Source organism: Sinocyclocheilus grahami, unplaced genomic scaffold (genome assembly GCF_001515645.1).
Source record: "Sinocyclocheilus grahami isolate Dianchi unplaced genomic scaffold, SAMN03320097.WGS_v1.1 scaffold11.1, whole genome shotgun sequence".
Taxonomy (NCBI): Eukaryota; Metazoa; Chordata; class Actinopteri; order Cypriniformes; family Cyprinidae; genus Sinocyclocheilus; species Sinocyclocheilus grahami.
The window spans coordinates 1555989-1579551 of NW_015505190.1; the positions used below are offsets into that span (position 1 = coordinate 1555989).

Here is a 23563-nt window from a genome sequence, read left to right on the forward strand (position 1 = left end):
GTGTTCACACTGCACGATGGAACGACGACAGGAGGTTATACACCGCATGACTTTACAATAGGAAGAATCGCCGACAGCTCTGTCTGGTGCAGGGTTGCCAGGTCTTCGCTACAAAACCCACCCAATTACTACTCCAAACTAGCCTGAAAATATCCCAATTGCTTTCGAGGGGGTCCCCCAGTAAAAATCGATTTTTTTTTGGCATGGTTCTCCTGGTACAATTCACATTCCAGGGCCTAAATATCACGTTATTGGGGTCACTTCAACCTGCTGACATAAACAACCGGCGGCAATCGCGGATTTGGCAACACTGGTCCGCAAACTACGTTTCATATAACTCCTCCCCGAACTTCCCGCTGCCCTGTATCTTGTTCTCTCATTGGCTGTAGGTCATCACCGGTGTGTTTTTCAGTCAGAACACATTTCACACAGTGTGATTGTGAATCGCCGACTGCTTCGACGTGTCGGCGATCCCCTCAGATCGCGTCTTTGATAATTCACTCTACATGATTGTCACTCGCGTGAACGAGCAGCGATTTGCCTCCGATTTCGGGCATTTATCGGCGATTTCACAAAACCTGTCAGCGAGTGAAAAACCAGGCTAAAATCGTGCAGTGTGAACTCGGCATTACACTACGTTCTTTGCAACTGTGAAATTTGCTAGCAATTTCTTAATTACAACGGTACACCCTATTTGATTATCGTTTTACACCCAATTTTATCTATAAACTTTTTTATGAAATACCCATTTGAAAGCTCCGGTAATAGAAGTTCCAGACTTCCGTTATAATTTGTTTCCAGAATACAGGAGGTCATGCAGCGTCTCGCTCCAGAAATAGGCCGTGACGTCAGAGTGTGAAACAAGCAGGTGTGCCCTTGGCAGATGCTGGGTCATTGCTATAGCAGCCTTTTGTAAGTGTCTTTGATAACGTGTCACAGGTGAGACTGCTGGAAATGCCTTTCCTTCTCATCCCAATGTCAAGGTCCACCGGAGTGAGATGGAGAGCAAAATGACAGCAAATCTATTGGCATTTACAATTTACAAAACTGCTCAGCTATTGCAAAGGGGAAAAACACTGCATACAAAAAACAACTACATGATTACTATTCAGATTTCAATAGACACTGATGGTTAAAAAAAAAGGAATATAAAGTAGACCTCATACAATGATCTGCATTTATTATGATATGTGACAAAACATGTTAAACTCTACTCAAGTCACGCTCTGTCCTGAAGACTGATGTAATGCTTCAGTTTAAGGGAAAGCAGCAGAGGGACTCTGATACGGTGCAGTGACCAGAAGTAAAAGGGACTTATGTAACCCAGGATGCAGAGCAGACACATCACTGCTCCATGGACAAATTCCCTAAAGACCTTCCGTTTTCCACGCTACTGAGCAGACGGCGATGAATCGACATTTACATACAAGCCAACAAATATTGTACACCCCTGGTCTTTTCCCAGTGAAAACAATCTGTTTTGCCACTAAAGGACCCATAAATATCTATAAATAAATAAAAAACACCCCCACTCCTCACCCACTCCATCCTATTTAACATTAAGAACATTCTTTCCTGTACACACTAAAAATGTCAAAAATTAGTCAAACATATTTAAAGGAAATGTCAGAATTTTACAAAACCTGTAATGCTATGGCTGAATTCAAACATCACGGAATAATAATAATAAATAAATACACGACAACTACAATTAAAGTAATAAATAAAATAGGAGTAGTAATAAAATGTAAATTAGAAATTAAATATAAATGTAAATATACATTTATTAAAATTATAGTGTATTATTATTATTAACAATTATAAACAAACAAGTATTACAATTATTCATCAAGTATTAATAAATAATTACGAAATTATTCAATTTAAATATACATGTATAAATAATAATGAATAAAATATGTAATAAAGCATAAAAATAAGACTATTAAGAAATTATTAGTAAATATACATTTAAACAATAAAATAAACAAAACAAAACAGGAGTAATAAAATGTAAATGAGAAATTACATATAAATTTAGATATATACACATTATAAAAAATAAATGATAAACAATTAGAAAATTATAAACAAACACAAGTACAATTATTAATTTAAGTATTAACAAACAAATAGAATAAAATTACATTTAAACATTTATAAATAATAATGAATACAATAAAGTGTAAAAAATGTAAATATACATTTAAACAAAATAATAAACAAACAGAGGCAGTAATAAAATGTAAATAAGAAATTATTATTAAAAAGTGAAATATACAAATGTACTTATATTTACTTAAATATACATGTATAAATAATGAATTGATAATAAAATTAATATATAATAAATTATAATAAAATACTATTAAGAAATTATTATTAAATATATATTTAAATATACATTTAAACAAAATAATAATAATAAACTTATTAATAGTTACTATAAATAAAACATTATAAAAATTAATTTACAAACACATTATTATTATTATTATTGTGGTTAACATGCTTGGTTTTTAGGGCTCTAGATGATGTAACACTCAAATCCTCACAGTATTCTTAGAGTCTCTTCTGGGAAATTGCTGCCTGCATCCTTGCAAAACGTCTGAATTATTGAACAAATCCACAAAACCTTAAAGCGACATGAGACATTCAGAGGCCCTTAGGCAGCAGAGAAGCCAAAGTACAGAAGGAATATTTCACTGCGCTCTGAAACCAGCATATGTCAATCCCACCACCACTATGACAAGAAGAGATCTTGGCAGCAGATGTGTAAGATCCCTCTCATTCTGAAATCCACAAAGCAACAAAAAATCCATACGGATGACGATTTGGTAATCACACAGGGCATTTTTTAATGGACTGCTTCGATATCACAAGTGCTGGGGAACAGTTTTCAGGGTTAATAGAAAATTAGATAAACCTTTTTTGTGTGGGTGAAGATTTCATAATCTGCAGCAAGGATAGGCCTGTACAGAAATTTACAGTTGTGAGATGGCGGTACACTCTTAAAAATAAAGGTGCTTCACGATGCCATAGAAGAACCTTTTTGTCTAAATGGTTCCATAAAGAACCTTTAACATCTGAAGAACCCTTCTGTTTCACAAAAGGTTCTTTGTGGCGAAATAATGTTCTTCAGATTACAAAAAGGTAAGAAAGAGATGGTTCTTTAAAGAGAACCTTTGACTGAATGGTTCTTTGTGGAACCAAAAATGGTTCTTCTATGGCATCGCTTGAAGAACCTTTTGAAGCACCTTTATTTTTAAGAGTGTAGTCAGTTGTGCTCCGTTTGGCAGATGTCAGCAATCTTACATAACCCACTTTACATAAATGCTCAGTATTGTTCCTATTATGAGTCTTGAGATTAACTCATTAGGAGGGCCAGTTGATTAATGCAGCTGCAATGGTGTTTCTACATCCTGCATTAATCAAATTAGAAGTGACATCTTTCCGAACATTTAAGATTAGCCTGGTCAGGCATTACAAAATAGGCTGTTGGAAGCCTTTTAATGTTACTGGTACAGAAGTACTGGAATATTTTGGTTATGAAGATCATGCTGTGCATATTCTCAAACTTTTTGCTTAGAACAAATAGAAAGCTATACTAGTTTGTTTATTAAACACGTCTCAATGTAATCTTGACTAGTTTTAGATTTCAAAAGCTGAATTTCTTTTTTTTTTTTTTTTTTAATTGTAAGCCTATTTATAGTGAGGACTTCTTGAATGTTTAAAACCTACCGCTGGCTTTACATAAATCTGTGGAGCTCTGCTGTTAGGCATATCTCAAAATCTGTGTGTTGACTTGTGGTCCCATTTCAAAACCTTATTGACAAGTTTAATTCAGGTCATTATGGAGAAGTGCTCATGAACACGATATTGTGGCCTTCAAACGGAAACAGACAGTTTTTGTTTTTTTTGAGGAATTGAATCCACCACCTGTGTTGCAGTGCTGTGACATTAAAGCAAAGAAAGGAAAAACAGTGTAGCTCTGGTGGCTGACACTGCAGAGAAATATCTACAACTATATGGCAGATACATCAGTACAGCACACTGCAAACTGGTGAGTTTTCCCCCCTTCTTCTAGGGCTACAAGAATCAGCTTGGCATATCATTTAGGATTCTCTCATTCAGATTGTGAAAGTCTTATGTGATGCTTCTTGCTAGATATTTTAAAACCAATTTAAACACACAGGTTTATTGCTTATATACACACACACTTCCGTTCAAAGGCTGGAGGTTGGTAAGATTTAAAAAAAATAAAATAATAAATTATTCAACAAGGATGCATTAAATTGATTGATTAAAAGGGACAGTAAAGACATGTTACAAACTATTTCTATTTAAAATAAATGCTGTTCTTTTGAACTTTCAATTCAAAGAATGAAAAAAATATATATATTAAGCAGCACAACTGTTTTCAACATTGACAATAGTAAAGGTTTCTTAAGCGTAAAATATCAGCAGATCAGAATTATTTCTAAAGGATCATGTGACACTGAAGACTGGAGTAATTGCTGCTAAAATTAAATAAGAATTTTTTAAAAAATACATTAAAATAGAAAACGGTTAAATTGTAGTAATATTAGGCCTACTGCTGGGCAATATACCGGTTCAAACGATAAACCAGATATGCAAACGATATGAATTTTGTGCTTAAGCAAAAAAAAAAAATGGTGCATTCAAGTCCTTGAAGTTTGTATTACGAGTTGGAGCAGGGACGTGCACAGACATTTTGAGGGGCAGAGGCTCAAGTGGAAAAAAGGGCACCTCTCATATTTATTTTAATTTTTTCCAAAACAAAACATTAAATATATTAGGGGTGTGCGATATTGGCAAAAATATATCTCGATATTTTCTGGGATTTTATCGATAATGATAATTAGACAACCTTTTGCTGAGTATGTCATTGTGTATGTTAAGGACTACCGTGGACAGCTGACTCCTAAAGTTTTTGATATTCTGTATATTCTGTGTGGTGATCAGTTCACAGCAGTGATAGAAATTAATCTTTTCCAATAGGTTTAAAATATATATTTTTGTATTCATTTTTACTTTTATAAAACCATTTTTTCTAAAAGAGTGCATCATCTTTTCAGTCAAATTCTTAACTTGATTCAGTCAATTAATATTATTTCAAGTCATTTGGGCTGTTACCAAGCAAATGAAATAGTATTGACAAAATTCATCTTTGCAATGCAGAGAAAACACAGAAGCTGCATTAGAAGTAGCATTTAGATGCATTTACACACCATTTAATGCAGGTCATTAATGTTTTAACCTGCCGTTACAAATGCATTAATACGGTTTTGTTATTTTAAACATAAAATGTTGAATACTGATATTTGATTTTTAGTTTTTTTTTAAATGAAAAGATATTGTAAATGTGAAATTAAGTAGGTGGCAGCAAATCACTGTTAATAAGCAAGTCATTGTGACTGAACCATTTAAACGGTTGATTAATTCAGGAACAAAACACCTTCATGTTGCTCAGAGATGCAAATTGGAATTATATTTTTTGGCGTAATACAGCAAAAACAGTCAATTGTGTCTAACATAAGTGTATTAAATTATTGTTTATTGAACTGCTGTATAAAGTCTTCCGTGTAATACTGATTAACTGCATGAAATTATATAAATATATACATATCTGCCCCCATATCTTGAATTTTGTGATCATTCTAAATGCATTTTAATAAACTCAATCATGCAGTGAAAGAACGCGCACTGGTCTAACCAACTAGACTTCCTATTGCCTTAGCTAAACTTTAGCTAACTTATATGGTAGCTCTCATGAGTCATGGATGTTAGCAAGACAAATTAACTATAATTGGCTTTTGTCTTTTGGATAATTAGCTGTAAATTCGAGGCACAGGTAGCTTAGTCTTTTGTTCATTACCACTCACCTCCACACCAAGACAAACACAACTGGAAAGGAAGAGAGGGCTTCACTTCTGTGGCTCTCTGCCTGTCTGTGACTGTCATGTGCCAATCAATGTGTGCTACACTGCTGTGCTGCGCGGAGACGTGGAGGGGAGCATCGGAACTCGACAGAGTCTCAACATTTCCCGACCCGATATTTTGATTTTTTATTTGTTTGAGAAGGAAAGCAGTGCACAAACAGAAACACACACGCACATGTATATACATTCATTTAATAAAAAAAATATATATAATAATATATATATACACTCCCCAGAAAAAAGGGCACTTTCTCTCGAGGAAGAAAAAGGGCAGGGGCTCAAGCCCCCTTTGATGTCTATGTGCACGTGCCCGAGTTGGAGTCAAGGTGTGTTCAAGTCACTTTGGTCAGAAGATGGCGATTCAACTTTTCTACATAAAAATTCTACTTTTTTTTTTTACTCTACATCTACAAAATGTTGAATAAATAAAGTGCATTGTGTTTTTGCTTTTTTCTGGTTTTATTCAATTTATGAAGTTGATGTAAACTGAATCATTAATTCTACAATATTTTGTATATGTAACTTATATAGCCTTATTGTACATGACAAAAAAAGAATTGTATTAATTTCAACAAATTTACCGTCAATACAGTTGCTGCATATCTATAGTCTTTGGCTGCATTGCATCCAACATTCTTTCACCCCCAACTCAGAAACTCAGGGCTTAAAGAAAATTGAGTTTCCCACTCGTTATAACGACTGGCGTTTAAGTGTGTTCAACTCCTAAATACGATCTATCCGACATGACTTGAACACACCAGTACACAGCGTCGTCAATTGAGCAGAGATCACGGTTACTAATTCTTTAATGGGGCAAATAAACCAACTGTCAACGGCCGTTAACAGAAGCCAGAAATGCTGAAGACTGATGCAAAGAGGAGAAAATACTGCAGCAGACAGATCAAGCTCACCGTTCACGATGCGCAGAAAAGAACAATACTGAACTGAGGGTGAGGAGTTTATATACATTTTTGAGGAGAACGGCGTCTTCAGAAAAGTTTAGATAGCATTTTCTTTTCATCTTACCTCCAAGGAAATGCTATAATGCAGTTGTTCCATAAACGCCACCTGCTGTCAGTGAGTGAGTTTGCGTCTCATTCAGCACATTTTTATTTTGTTTGATGTTTTATGTAGCATAATATCACAAAGCTAAGGTCAGACGATTCAGTTTTTGCTTTAAATTCTGAAATAATACAATCTAATTTACATACAGAAAGCTGTTAATGCTATCCACCTTTTTCTTCTCGCAAAAATGGGCACGCACGGCCATTTGTAAATTCTATGGTTCTAGCTTCCGGTCTAATTTGCATTCCAACTATTTTCAGCTGTACAAAACGCTTCGTTTTGCTGCTTTATATTGAAAATAGGTGTGTCTTACCATATTATTTTAATGAACACACTGGATTGTAGTGCAAACAGTTTTACCGTTTACTACACGTTGTTATTCTTCTCGTTATTTCGCTAGAGGCTAATGAACCGGAAGTCTTGCCCATAGGCTTGCTTCTGCGTTGAAGAAAAAGGTAGATATGTAGCATGTTTGTTCGGATCAAACAAAAATGATTAAAATGCAGTGGTTCTGCAACTGTTTCTTGCATTCGAATTCATATAAAGGAACAGTCAGGGGGGGAAAAAACGTGATAAACCGTAAAACCACCAGAATCCTAAAAAAAAAAAAAAGTGATACAGATTTTTAGGTTAAACCACCCAACACTAACTGATATTTTAATTGTAATATGATTACTGATGTGACAATATTACTGATTTTAGATAAATAAATGTAGCCTTGCTGAGCATGAGACTTCTGTCAAAAAACATTTACACTTTTTGAATGGCAGTGTATGTTTATTCGGCGTATGAGTATGCATCTGATCCTTTGTAGTATTATATGGTAGTCTTGTGGTTTCTGCAACCACTGTGATAACCTGGATTTCATAGTTTTGTGGACAAATTAAAAAAATAGCCTCTTTTCACACTATAAAAAGAACACACATTGTGCACCATTACCTTTTTCAGTTTAATAATTGGATCTTTCAACAAACAGAGGAATTATTCCCTAATTATGGGGAACAATCACATCAACCACAATCACTATTTTACACTAGTGTTAAAACAAATGATCAAGCCCTAAAAATTATTTAAAAATAAAAAGCACGATAAAAGCCCAAACGCTATATTCCAAGTAACCTGAAAACATTTGGAGCATATCATATAGGGCTTACAGACTACTTTGAGGCTTTTTGGTAATATCTGGATCCCAAATGCATTATTGTGTTTTGACTGTAAGAAAAGAGCAGTGTGAACACACTACTTAACATCTCCTTTTGTGTTCCACAGAAGAAAGTCAATCATACAGGTTTAGAACAACATGAGGGTGAGTACATGACAATTTTCACTTCCAGAAAGTCAAAGCAATTTATATTTCAATCAACTGCTTTAACATAAACCAGCCTGCATCATAAAATGCAGAGGAAAAGAAACCTGAATTCTATATTAAAACAAACCCTACAGCGCATCCCTTACCTGGTGACTAACCTTTATCTTAACCAAAACCATTTGAAATTCTAATCTGCCTCATACCAACATATACTCGATGCAGTCCATGAATCACAGCATCTCCGCTCACAGACATGATGTGGCCTTGTCAAACTCGTTTATGTACTGCATGTCAAGAAGACAGAAGATGGGAGTGTAGAGGAACAGGCTGCGAGGCTCTTATTGTGTAAGGCAGGGGTAGACAGAGAGTCCCGCCACCAGCCCGACAGGCCACACTGAACCGGTTTCCATGACAACAGAATTCTAATGACTACACCCCTGGCTTTTGCTTTGAGGGAGAACGATGCTACTGGATCTCAGCGTTTCATTTGTCACACCTTTTCTTTTTCACAATAAATGTCATAGACTCTCATCATGGCTGTTTGTATCTCACGGTGCTCCCAATATCCAGCAGCACAAGCCCTCTGAAATTTAGCCAGATGGTCCAAGTCATTATCTTTTGGTCCTGTCCTCCCCCATCCCCCATCCCCCATCCCCCATCCAACCTGCTCATGCTCTCCCTCTGTGATCTACCCATGTGACCATAGCCAGCTGTTCATTGGCTGGCACCACGAAGGCATCTGTCCAATCGGTGTGGTTCACTCATATAAACATAAGCAAAGCAGCATACTTACGATTCAGAACAGTGTCTTTCTTTCAGTGAGGAGTCAATGTGAAATACTACACTGGGTTCTACTACTTTGTCTTCATTCTCATACCCACTAGAAGAGGGGATCTTCTACTTTTGAGGGAACTATTCTGGCTGTAGGAGCATCTGCTGTTGCCTGCGTTACTTTGATCTCGCCCCGCTGACACTGTGACCAGCTAACAGTGTTTATGGTTCAAGCCTTTTCTATATACACACATGCAGTTTCAGCACTGACACACTGGACATGTAAGTACAGAAAGCCTTTCAGTGACCGTATTTAATCTTAACTGACTCTACTCACACCTGAGAATCACAGGAGTAGTTGAAGAACTGAATGATTGGGTGATGTTTTGTTATTGCCATCACTGCATGATCATAGCAGATTAGAATGGAGTAAGTTGGCAGACCTATTTAAAATATTTTTTCTTTTAAAGTACTGTACAGTCAATTCATGTTTTTGTAACACATCAGGAAAAAGATATAGCTTTTCTATACAAACCCCTAAAATTATATCTGCTTTGTGTGTGTGCGCGTTTTGGAATACAAACACAATTTCTGATTATTACTCATATTTAAGGACTCCCTGCTTTTTAGTGAAGGGGGTCCATTTATAGCTTATGTCTTCAATAGTCTTTTGCTTTGTCACTGGGAGGGTGTGAATTATTGCTCATTGCTTTATAATATTATAGCCTCCATTATCATTTTATTTATACTGATGACTAATAGCAAAATATGTTATATGTAAATATTTTTACCATTTAGAGGACTCATCTGTTTGTCTGGACAGGCTGTATAATGAAACTAATCTGACGCATGGTGAATAAAGTCAGAATAATTAATTGTCATTTATAATAAAACATTTTTATATATGACAATCAATATTGGGCCGTGATACAACTATTTGAAAATCTGGAATCTGAGGGTGCAAAAAATAATTCTTCTACACTGCATATTCAGTATATTAAAACTTGAATGTTCTTAGACACTTTTTATTCTACTTGGTCTTGTTTTATTATGTGCCTAAGGATATTTCCCTCCTTTAACCCTTTTTTCAGATATTGACTCGAGTCATGAAAATGTATTTCCATAGTGCCATCCAAATGCTTAAGTATACACTTAAGTGTCAATTACATTAAAAAGAACACATTGTCTCCCACACTACAAAGAATAAAACTTTTCATTTTAAAAGGCAAAATGGTGAAAGCTAAAACCTTGAATGAATTTTGACCACCATGAATTTACATATTGATGAAAAAAAAACTAAACCCAAATAGAAATCGTGATGATTTACACAGACAGAAACAGATGCTGTAGCATGGAAAAATTTCGTACAGTACAATAAGACAAAACATGACAACCGAGCAATTAACCATAACCAATGTGTCCTCTATACAGACATTAGCTGGCCCAATCTCTTCAGTGCACTATGTCAGCATGTTTGTCTCCAGGCTCTGACTGTGTCACAGCACTGTTGGAGATTAGACTGACAGGGCCTTAATCCCATAGAGCTCCTCAGTTCCCCCTGCCAGACCCCAGCACTGTGCCAGGCCCGTACCCAACGGTCACACGAACGCATGCAAGGTCTGAGATAAAGAAAAACTCCATTAAGCCACACAGATAAAAGTATTACATAAGAGAAGACTCAGACTGAATAAACTGCAGTGAAGCCAACAGCAAATGATGTTAAATTACAAAACACTCTTCAACAGAGTGAACTAGAATGACAGTTGGTGAAGCCTCCAGGCATTCAAGCCAATGAAAATCAAGTTATGAATAAAGCAAAAAGATGTGTTGATTCAATTATTTGAAGGGCTATGTCTCTACCTCTTTAGGCAGAGAAAAAACAGAAAAGGTATGCCACCCAAAGTGTCACATTGCAGTTTAACACAGTGGACAGTGCCAGGCCTCACAGGCCCTTGCTAAAGTCAGAGATGTTGAGCCAGGATGACCCCAAATCACGCCCAATGCTGTAAGTACATCCTCTTATAGTCTAGAAACCACATTCAGAACTCATAAAGCAATTCACTGCTGGTTATGAATGTCCTGTCAGACATCAGTTTCTTGTTTAGTTCATAATTACATTTCCTTAAGTGTATACTCTGCTATATGCATCTTAGGTGGCCATTAACTAATGGACCAGCCACCATATTCCAAAACAGTTTTTTTTCCCATTCGATTGCGATCCTTTTAATGGTGTTTTTCCCTCAAAACACCACTGTGCTTCATGCTGCTTTTCATTTTTTGCTTTTTAAAAACACTGTGCCACATAAAAAAAAAAAAAAACATTTAAAGTCAGCATTAAACGGAAGCTGCAATGGTCTTAGAATAGAAATAAAACCAAAATCGAGATTATCATATCACAAATGCTGCAATTTAATGAAAAGTATGTGCTGTGTGTTTCAGAGTGAAGTGCAGCATTGTGTTCTCTTACATGTGAGCAGCTCATGATCTGCAGGTGTTTGCAGCATCTCGGTTCATAGTAAACGCAAAGATGAAGTTTGTGTGGAGCAGCACCTGCTCTGAGTTTGGGTCATTTTAATGTGCATTAGGAAATACTTCCCATACTTGTAATGAGAAGCACTTAACAAGAGAGATATAAAAGGAAACTCAATGTTTCTGTGAAAATAGAAGTTTGATGGTTTAAAATGTGAAAATAAAGATATTATGACAAGCATAAATATTATTGTAGTTTTATAGTTGTAATGTAAAAAAAATAATATTTTTCTTAACTACTCACAATAATAAAAAATTACAATAATATTGTTACTGTTATTTTTCTTTTTTTTTTATAATAATAATAATAATACACTTACTATTATTCTCACAATTATCAGAATTAAGAGTCCAAATTAGATAAAAAGTCACAAAAAATGTATTACTATTATTATTTAATAGCCATATTGATAAATGCACTAAATTGTGCAGCTCTAACATTTCTCCCCCAAATTGTGCAGCCCTATGTATAGAGTGAAACGTATGGAAGGCCTTTGTCTAAATAAATAAATGACTAAGTGTGACTTCTTTCCTCACAATTCGGAGTTTTTCACACAATTCTAAGAATAAAAGTCAGAACTGGCAGATATAAACTCGCAATTGTAAGAAAAAAGTCAAGAATGTGAGAAGTCACAATTAGCTTTTCTATTATTTTTATTCTATGGCAGGAAAAAAAATTAAGATGTAAAGTGAACTCAATTCAGAGAAAAATAAAATAGAATTCTGAGTTTCTCACAATTATGATTTTTTTCCCTCTCAGAATTGCAAGAAAAAGTCTGAATTGTGAGATATAATCTTGGAATGGAAGAGAAGTCATGAGTATACATTTTTCAAAATTATGTGCATGGATAAATCATTAACAAACACTGCAATATTCCATAAAATACAAACAGGCACTTTTGATCTCATGGCGACTTTAAAATTGTGTCTCAAAACCTTGCTTTCTTTTTTCATTCTGCTGCTTCTTATGTTTTTAAAAGGAGTGCGTTCTTCATGATGGAATAAGCCACTGGTTTGTTGCTGGTTTAAGCTAATGTGTCTGATTTCAATTTCTAAAGAGAACTCCGTGAGAAGCTCCAGCCAGAGGTGATCGAGCTGATTAAACAGCAGAGGTTGAACCACCTGTGTGAGGGCACATGCTTTAGGAAGATCAGTGCTCGTCGCAGACAAGGTCAGTTACTCATTCAAAATCAGAATACAATTACATGTGCACTGGTAAATTTATTTATGCATCACGGATGCAGTTCCAATTTCAGAAAAGCCATTTGTTGGATCTGATCACAATTGCATAGACGTAATGTTTAGCTACCACTATCAAAAACATCACATCGAATTCATTGATATTGGCTATACATAAGTTGAAAGAAGACACTGTATTTGAACTCTTCCTATGGCTTAATGTCTATTCATATTATGCACATTTTCAATAATCTACTCAAATATAGGGCATCACAAGCTTATATGTTCCCCTGAGTACCTTATCCTAATGTTTGGTCTGTTTGATACTGCATTATATTAAAGCACAACTTAAGGATATCAATATATTAAAAAGATAATCTCATTCTGTATTTGGGACGCTGCATTGTATCTCTCTTGCTCTCTCTCTCTTTCAAAAAAAGAGAAATCTATATTATTGTGACCTCTTTATCATGTTTATTTCAAAACCTATTGATATGAAATATTCAGCAAGTATTCAGCATGAAAGGGCAGCCAGTTAGTCACAAGCACAGACTTAATGAGGCTTTTAATCAAAAGTGATTTTCTCACCACTGCTTTCATTAAAATCTGATTTTCATTTACAGTGCTGTTGACCTGCTAGTGGGGGGGGAGAAAAACTATAAAACCTAACTGGAATGGATCATTATGAGGACAATAAAAAGCAAGATGCAAGAAAACAGCCAGTATATAAAATGCATATTCTTATCTGCTTCCATCTCTCTTCATCTCCTCTAGACAAGTTCTGGTATTGCCGTCTATCACCAAACCACAAAGTGTTACACTATGGAGATATAGAGGAGTTCTCACAAGGACAAATATCCCACGACTCTCTCCAAGAGAAAGGTGAGCAACACACTTTTTGATTATAACTGACAAAGTAAATGAAAATGACTGTTTTTTTTTTTTTTATCTATAATGGCTTGTCTTATTAATCATATTGATTGTTGATGCCATATACTGAGCCACCAGCTTGGACAAGGCTAGCGCTAAACATGCTTATTTTAGATGCTCGTAGTAAAGTAGAACATGATTTCTACTGTTATAACTTCGCTAACTCTACATAACATTTTTTTTCTACTTCTAGTGACAGTAGCAGATATCAAAGCAGTGGTCACCAGTAAAGACTGCCCACACATGAGGGAGAAAGGAGCACTTAAGAATAAGGTAAGAACTCGTTACTGCAACTAAACTCACCAGACAGGACAGGACCAGGTGTATAGTGGATCCAAACTCAGAGTACGCAAGGCAGGCTGATTTTACTGAAAAAAAATGTTGCAGAGACAAGCTTCAACTCAAGATGATAACTAGTCAACAACAACAACCACCTCTAGACAGAACAATGCAAGAGTACAACAGTGGCCTCAAACAGGTACATCATGAGCTGAAAACAATTAGCAATTAATCCAGCAACGCCAATGAAGTCAAACTGACGCCATCTAGTGGTTAGATGTGGTGTCCCCTGACCATCTGTGTCAACAGGTGTCTTTCTGAACTTTCAAAAAAGAAGATGTTTATAGTTAAAGCTGAGTTATTGTTTATAGTCAAAGCAAACTGTAGGCAATAAGGTAATGATATGAGAATCTCTTGTAGGTAGCTTATTTGCACACACACACACAATTACGTTCAACATAACGTATGACTAAAGTGCTGTTGGTGTATTCTGTGTGTATGTTTATGTATTGACGACAGATCTGCCATGTTCAGGGCATTAGAAGAGCTAAGCCGACACACTTCTGCCTTGTCCAAATACCCACACTTGCGGTCTTTGCACTTGACCACTTATGTGACATATTTCCTGTATTTGGCCCAAGTGTTCAAGTGAGGATGAAGACCACAAGTGTGTGTCGAACTTTTCATTACCTGATGGGACACACTTATAGTGCTGTAAAAATGCAAGTGTTTGCATAGATTTATTTTAATTTTAATTTGAAATACTTTGCATTTTAAAATCAACTTCTAAATGTCTGTTCAGAAGTCCCTGTAACATGACATAATTTTAATTTGTGGTGCTTCTAATTAAGTGATAAAAAGCCGATTCAAATGTTGTACAAAATAACACCACTACTCATCTTTGCACCAATAAAACGTAAAAACACTGTTTTTCTACAAAAATAATATATGAAATATCTAATTATTATATTAATATTTAACTTACATTGGAAAGTAGGGGTGTAACGATTCACTCGTTTTCTCGATGCATCGATTACAAACCCTGACGATGCATAGGCCTATGCATCGATCTTGAAACATGGATTTTTGAATCGCGAATCGTCGATTTCGGACAGTAATCGATTTAAAACGCTAAGAATCGAATGAATCACAATTTCCCATAAGAACAGAAGGGAAATGAATGAAGTGGTTAGTTTAATTACATATGTATATGAGTATATAAAAATTCATACTACTCATCATTTCTTCAAATATATACAGACGGGTCAAAGAGTAAAGGCACTAGAAGGACAGGGGCTGCATTCTATGTTCCAGAGTTTGAGGTGAGGAAGGCTGGAAGGATAACAGATGGTGCATCAGTATATACAGCTGAGATGATAGCTATTTTAACCCCTTAAGCTCTGGGGCGTTTTTTGGTATTTTTGCCTAAATTTGACATACTCAGATTCAAATGTTTACCCTACACACATACAATGGAGGAAATGGGGGGGGGGGAATGGTTTCATTGTAAAAAAAACCCTTTGAACTACAAAATATGAGTGTAATTTTTTATAAATAATATTATATATGTTTCAAATATTACAATAAACACTAAAAAAACATAGGCGCTCTTGGATTAAAAAAATAATAATAATCTTATTTGAAAGTCTGTTATTCAGGTTCTATTAGGTCCAGCTCTCTGCAACTTACTTTGTTTGATGCCACTAGATGCCAAAATGTACCAGAAAAAATTATCTTTCCAAAACAGCTTCTAAACAGGAGTTATTGCATTATAAGTGAAGCGAGTAAAATTGTCCTTTTTTGCATCTACAAGTGTCACTTTGCAAAAACAGGCTTTATAAAACACAATACCCCCAGAATCCTCTTTTACTATGTGCCATAAGCACTTTTCTTGATTATTGATTGAATTATGTTTCATTTTTATGTTTTTCTTAGTAATGTACAAAATGGCATAAACGAATTCGACCAAATTTCACATTTTGTGTTTTTTAACAGTTTCCTTCATACATTCGGTTGAAGGACATTGTTAAAACACATTTATCATTCAATGGAACTGTGCGTATGCTTTAGGCACTTAAATTTTTGCTTGGTCCATGCAATAAATGCACAGCCTTCGACTGTCGTCGGTATGACCGAGAGCCATTGAAAAACTACAGAAAAGTAAAACTACTTCACTTAAGCATTACTGGCCACGAGTACTGGTAGATTCTTAATCAGAATATTGTCTTAATCGTGTTAAAATCGGATTATTGTTGTCCATGTAAATGTACTCAGTGAGACGAACGGAGCGCGAGCGCAATCCTGACGGTCACAGGCGGTAAATATGGAGAGCGTGAAGGAGATATGCGAGGGCACGAACACTGTTCAAGGTCTCCATTAATTCGTGCTTGTAGTAATTTAATGTGTATACATTTTGAAAGCATTGAATCGCTATAGATATCGCGATTCTTCTTCTTCGGAATTTTTTTCGGGCTCACCCAAGCTGAAAATCGCATTCTTCTTCTTCTTCTTTTGATTTAATGGCGAGTTGCGAACCAACTTCAAAGGTGCATATCGCCACCTACTGTGATGGAGTGTGAAAAGAATGAACAAACCCTCCAATATCCTATTACAGGGATTCTCAAATCTGGCCCACGAGATCCACTTTCCTGCAGAGTTTAGCTCTAACCCTAATCAAACACACCTGAGCATGCTAATCAATGTCTTCAGGATCATTAGAAAATCACAGGTAGCTGAGTTTGATCAGGGTTGGAGCTAAACTCTGCAGCGCATTGGACCTCCAGGGCAAGATTTGAGGAACTCTGTCCTCAAATCTTTATATAACCCACTATTCTTCTGCATGTATTTGTTTTCCTGAATTTGGACCGTCATTTAATAAGCTGGTTATAGTAAATTCCTGGCATCCTACTGCTTGTAATTCTTCCTTAACACAAAATTTTTCAAACTGAGTTTACACTCAGTTGTATTCTTTCAGGAGACACAAGACTGTATAAATTATCAAATATATCTGGTCTATCACAATCTCAAATAGAATCCACATCCTCCAGCTTTATATCATTCCACCACAATCTAAAATAGAATCTACATCCTCCAACTTTATATCATTCCATTTATGTGCATTCTGTATTGGTATACTGTTCGGAGCATCTCATCACCTGAGCCCTGCATCACCTGCTGCCTCACCTGCCTGCATTCTGGAGACAAGATGTGAGCTGCGCCGCTAGCTGCTGCTGCTGCTATCTGATCTTCAGAGTGTGAAACAAACAAATAACTGTTCATCCACACAGCACTGTAATAATCCATGTATATTTACTGTATATTTCCTGAAATGCATCCTGTACTGTACTTTTCTGTCAATAAACAGTTTATCAGATTGTTAGCTGTGCTTTCACGTTTCAAAATAAAGATTCTATCAAATGTCAAATATGACGTTTTTTTGTCATTATCATTCATGTTAAAGATGCACATTTGCCGATAAATTTGTAATAAATGAAAGGATATTCCTCTCTTAAGACTTAGGCCTATTTTAAAAACTTGATCAGTATCAGCACTTTATAGTTCTAAATTGACCTCGTTGGAAACTCAGCACTCCAGCTGGGTGACTTTGGGAGGAGGTTGTAGCGGTGACAGAAGCCATCTGTTGTGCAAAGGCACCTGTAGTAAAATTCAACTGGGAGTTGTGGGAGAGGAAGATTATTATACTTTGTCTGCTTTTCAGGAGCTGCTGGAGCTGGCTTATTCCATTCTTCATAACTCTGATGAATATCTGAACTTCATTGCTCCGGACAAGCGTGAAGTGAGTAGGCCTATATCACAGCATATACAAGGCCAGTATGGGATTACATCTCTGCCACAATTCTGTGCGGAAAGATCATATTTTGAGCGCACAAAAGTGCACAGCCTCTTCTGCTGTCGTGGTAATGCAAGAAATGTTGTGAATGGTTTTCAAGGCAGCCAATCAGAATTTAGCAGCCTCGTCTCTGATTGGCTGGAATTATGGCATATTGTAACGCTGGGTTGTGTTGAGCAAGCGAGCTGTTGGCATTTAGAGAGCACTGAGGACGGGCATCAAGGGAGCAAGCTAGTGAAACGTTGCACGCACAAAAGAGAAAGTCTGCACACAATCAAAAAACGTATTTTAAGTGCAAAATTGATTTTCGTGCGCTCAAAATACTTTTTTCTTTGCGAAAAGAACATTTTCTCCACAAAACTCAGATCGCACGCATGCAAAATGCACTTTTGTGCGTTCAAAATATGATCTTTCGCGCACAGAATTGTGGCACAGATCTAAGCCTATAGGCCAGGGGCCTGTTTCATTAAAACAAGTTTACCAGATAAGTCAGGTTTATTTCAGTTAGTCTAATTTATTGTCAGTTAATTTGTTTCAAAATAAGTCAGACTAACTGAAATAAGCCTGGCTTATTTGGTATTTAACTTGTTTTATGAAATAGGCTCCAGGACAGTCATGTAGAATTTACATTACATTACATTACGTTCAATCATTTAGAATTGATTTTGGTTTTGTGGAAAGATAAAGAACATTTGTTTTTCATAAGCTAACAGTATCACCTCATCATGTGGACATCAAAGCCATTAAGAGTATTTCTTTAATACTGTGAAATCAGTTTTATCACTCATGCACTGCTTGAATGCTTAATAATACTCTCTTACAATTTTTTTTCTCACTAGTACTGCATTTGGACTGATGGCTTGAATGCTCTTTTGGGAAAAGAGATGACAAGTGAGCTCACAAAATCAGATATGGACACTCTGGTTACTATGGAGCTGAAACTTCGCCTTTTGGACCTCGAAAACATTCAGATTCCTGACGTCCCTCCTCCTGTTCCCAAAGAGCCCAGCACTTACGACTTTGTTTATGACTTTAGTCAGCAGCACACTTGAGACTGGAATAAAGCCCTTACTCATGCTGATAATCAGCTGTAAGTAAAGAGTGCTCACATTTTCTCTTTTTTTGCTATTCCCGTATAGTCTTTTTCCTCTCATATGGACAGAATCATAGATTTTCCTCTAGATTGTGACTATGATGTGATGCTTCGTTTTCTATTTCATTGAAATGCCTCTCATAACTTTACTGTTCTACAAAGAAGAAAAATTCACAGTAACATTACTTTTAAGTCATTGGTTTTAATGAACACTCAACTTGGTATCATGCACACCATTTTGTGTGTAATATGCAAATCAACATAAAATACTTTTCATAATCAAAACAATTTGTTTCATAATCATGTAAAATAAAAATCAGAAGCTACATTAAGTCATAAACATATACACAGAACTCACAGGACTGTGCTAATAATTGAACAGAAGGATGATTCCAGAGTAATCAACTTAACTAAATCACTCAACATTAAAGTGCCAGTTAATAAATTATTTACAATGTCAAAAAATATATTGTTGCTCTTATATAGACAAACACATACACACAGGCTACAATTATTTGATTCTCTAGTAATGCTTTAGTAGCAAGGGTTTTGAACACAGATTATTTTAGTCGTTAAGAAAAAGGCCTTTGGCTTGCTTAGTTTGGATGCCCTTTTTCTTTCAAAACATGTGACAACCACACTGCCTTCCTTTTCTTCAATATACAGTTTGCATTATATTATATTCAGAGTTGCACAAAATCTCACTCATTCATATTACAAGGTACAATTTGGCCATTCTTGGTTTTATCAATCAAAAATGGCCAGCCTTTAAAAAAAAAAAAAAAAAAACCTCAATGCTTAATTTTTCACTAGGAACAACAAACAAAGTACAACCCAATTTTTAAGTTCTTCTATCCTGTGTGAGGAAGAGACACATGAGAAAAAGACATCCAAAACACTTCAACACATAGTTGCAACACATTAAAGTATTATCTGTTACTATCAAACTATCAGTTTGGTGGGATAATGCTTGTAAGGTTCACTCAAATTATTAATTTTCATTGACATCATATACTATTAAAATATTATTGTAAAATCAAATCATAAGTTAACTCAAAACTACAAGTTTCACTCTACCCAAATGAAATGCAAACTCGTGAGATGATTTGAAAACTTTTATAATTCAAGTATAGCATGTCACCTCAGAAAAATGTTGGCACTAAATGACATTTTAGAGATCAACAAGCCAAATATAATTAGCATGTCCACTCTTTAATTTCTTTGTTGAAAAAACCTTTATCTGAAATGATATGCCCTATCCAAGTCAAATATTTATTTATTCTTCCCAATTCAACCCAATCAGCCTTATTTATAGGGTTAAGCCAAATTTATACCATATGGATTGATTTTTCAAACTTTACCCTACAAAAGTACTTTACTTTGTTTTGTGTTGCCTTTAAAATGACTCTATTTAAACAAATTCTTTCAAACACTTGAGCCAATATTTATTCTTCCCCGCAAGTGAGTACATTCACAATTTAAGGTCACAGATCAGAGCTTTCTGATAAACGGTTCCTATGAGCAGCTTTCCTCCATATTGAGTTGCCACCGAAGAAGCAACAATCACACTGCCATCATCTGCATATAGCCTACCCGAGTCACCCTGGGCTTTTCAGAGAAGATGTTCTCAATCCTGATAACCTACAGGAGAACATGGAATTATTGATTTGTACTGTTTTACAGCTGAGAGCAAACAGTAAATAATGGAGAAAAATAGGAATGTCAAATTGCCAACAAATAAAATGAATACACATTCTTTAATAAATATCTGTTTGCTACATACATGCACAGAATACACACACACACGCACCTCAGAGCCCGGTGGATCATTCGGATCACTAAGCATGAATTTGAGACCATTTGGGTGGCAGCTCAGCCATAGATCTCCAGATTCATGGTCCACCTCAATGTTGTCACAGACTGACCCCACATCAACCTCCTGGGTAAGAAAAAAATACCATGCAGTAATATTAACAATATTAACACATTAGCAGTGTTCTCCTAAAAAAAACCTGTCATAATGCGCTTTCATGGTTGTTTATCTAAAGCTAACACAGCCAATAAAGCTAAAACTCATATTTATTATGGGACACAAATATCAAGTTTTGGGTTTAGTTTAGGGAACGACTTAGGGCTCGGTAGAGTAGCTATCGCTTGGAGAGTGATAAACGCTAGACAATACTCGGCAGAGGGAAGGGATCAGAGTGAGTGTTAAATAGTGAGGGAGTGATATGAAACAGCTGGGTGCAATCAGTGTAAACAGCTCTGTGTAATCCGTGCTGAGTGCAATCAGTGCAATGCATGATGGGAAATCCGGGGTGATGTGCAAAAGTGAGTAGTGCGAGAGTCAATGAAATTGGAAGTTCATGGACCGGATTCGTGACACTAATTTTGTGCTTCATGATATTTGACACATACAAATGCCTGAAATAAATTATGTTATTTGTATTAACAACACAAGAGAACATGAGAAATGTGTTGATAATATTATTAATATTATCATACTGAGCTTTAATCAATGAAAATTCTTGCCTTTTGTCAGGGGAGATTTTTATGCCGTTGGCAATCAAGAAGCCCCCTGCCACAACCTGCAGGGTCTGAGGGCTGTAGTAGACGACGTCACACCAGGGCAAAGACAGAAACGGCTCCACAAACTTGAGAATCCCATTTGTGAAGTAAAGATCATTGGTGGCATAAAAGCTTTCGGTCCCCACAGCGACTATGTCATTCACACTAACAAATGCAGATAAATAAACTGGAATTTAATTTCTGATCAGGTTTAGAGTTACAGAAATATTTTAAATATACTGAAATAAGCACATACTTGAGCAGGAGTTCATGCTTGATGGCCTTGATGTATTGAAGAGTATTTTCATTCTCAACGAATCGGAAAATCTCCACTTGGCTTTTGCCTTGAGGATGATTCACAACAATAACGTAATTAAAGTTTTTTGGGTGTTAGTATCAATATGTTAGTCTTCAGGTTATCTATAAGGCAGTGTGCTCCAAAACAGTGACATAATTCGCATTTAGAATATATAAGCATTCAAAGCTTGCAGTTCGTCACTTCCGCCAAAACAGCTACACTATAAAATAGACGCTGAAGCCGTATGGGATTAGAATTCTGCCAAAATTCTGCTCGCGAAAGATCATGCGCACAAACTGAGTTTTGTGGAGAAAATGTTTGTCTCGCAAAGAAGAAAGTATTTCAAACGCACGAAAATAAATTTTGAGCACTGTATTTTTCCTCTTTTGCTGTCGAGGTAATGCAAGAAATGTTGTGATTGGTTGTCAAGGCAGCCAATCACAATTTAGCAGCCTCGTCTCTGATTGGCTGGAATTATGGCACATTGTAACGCTGGGTTGTGTTGTGCAAGCAAGCTGTTGGCATTTAGCAAGCACTGAGGGCTGGCATCAGGTGAGCAACCTAGTGAAACGTTGCAGGCGCAAAAGAGAAGGTCTGCACACATCCAAAAACTTATTTTAAATGCAAAATTGATTTTCGTGCGCTCAAAATACTTTCTTCTTTTCGAGACAAACGTTTTCTCCACAAAACTCAGTTTGCGCGCATGCAAAACGCACTTTTGCGCACTCAAAATATGATCTTTCGAGCGCAGAATTGTGGCAGAATTGTAATCCCATAAAGCTGCGGCTGAAATCGGTCACTTGTCCACAGAATTTGTATTTTCCAGAGGTGGGACCAAGTCATTGTTTTGCAAGTCACAAGTAAGTCTCGAGTCTTTGCATTCAAGTCTCGAGTCAAGTCCCGAGTCAAGACAGACAAGTCCCAAGTCAAGTCCCGAGTCAAGACAGGCAAGTCCAAGTCGAGTTGCAAGTCCTCAGCTGTAAGATTCAAGTCTTAAACAAGTCATTAGTGCTTTTTGCCCAAATTAGTGTCTCAGTATTAATTACCATATCAAATTCATAGTAATTTATAACAGGAAGGCAGGTAGAATATGTTTGACATAGTTCAATTTCATGTGAGATGGGTGCCCTTAGTAAAACTACTCAAGTTCAGTTTACGGATTGTGCCAAAATAGGATAAACAGTGAAAAAAACTATTTTATTAGTAACAGAATAGCAAAGACAACATAATTTCATAGAAATAACAGCTGCAACATACTTTGCATGTGTGGAATAACACTTTAATAACACAAATATAACAAAGGAATAACACAGTAATAACACATTAGTAATAGAAATTACTTGGGAATAACACATTAATAACACAGTAATAACACAGTGACAACAGAAATAACACAGGAATAACACAGAATTAACACATTAATAACACAGAAATAACACAGGAATAACTCAGTGACAACAGAAATAACACAGGGATAACACAGTAATAACACAGTAATAACAGAAATAACTCAGGAATAACACAGTAATAACACAGGAATAACGCAGAAATAAGACAGGAATAACTCAGTGACAACAGAAATAACACAGGAATAACACAGTAATAACACAGGAATAGCTCAGTAATAACACAGAAATAACACAGTAATGTAGCGTCTCGACCAATCTGACACACTAATTTTAATTTGATTTAACAAATCAATTATTCATTAGGTTAACAAATCGTCACA

At 35.9% G+C, this 23563-nt stretch overlaps 1 protein-coding gene and 1 pseudogene across 2 annotated transcripts; one reads left to right on the plus strand and one right to left on the minus strand.

Moving 5' to 3' along the window:
• The first annotated feature begins 8297 nt into the window (after positions 1–8297).
• Positions 8298–18984, plus strand: LOC107595251 (engulfment and cell motility protein 1-like). Of its 2 annotated transcripts, none has more exons than XM_016285607.1 (7): positions 8298–8334; positions 10977–11113; positions 12696–12808; positions 13591–13698; positions 13940–14019; positions 17744–17821; positions 18715–18984. In XM_016285607.1, the coding sequence occupies exons 1-7, from the start codon at positions 8329–8331 to the stop codon at positions 18925–18927; spliced, it is 735 nt and encodes a 244-aa protein (XP_016141093.1). In that variant the 5' UTR covers positions 8298–8328; the 3' UTR covers positions 18928–18984. The 2 variants fall into 2 exon arrangements, with proteins under 2 accessions (XP_016141093.1, XP_016141099.1); XM_016285613.1 differs by lacking the exon at positions 8298–8334 and adding an exon at positions 9127–9390.
• An 82-nt stretch (positions 18985–19066) lies between these two features.
• On the minus strand, positions 19067–21908 carry LOC107595268 (serum paraoxonase/arylesterase 2-like; annotated as a pseudogene).
• Between the last annotated feature and the right edge of the window lie 1655 nt (positions 21909–23563).

Bases quoted from the DNA above. Each gene is read 5' to 3' on its own strand.
- LOC107595251 (XM_016285607.1), top strand. The intron at 13,699-13,939 runs GTGAGCAACACA...TTCTACTTCTAG, and splicing joins CGACTCTCTCCAAGAGAAAG to TGACAGTAGCAGATATCAAA. The intron at 17,822-18,714 runs GTGAGTAGGCCT...TTTTCTCACTAG, and splicing joins TTGCTCCGGACAAGCGTGAA to TACTGCATTTGGACTGATGG.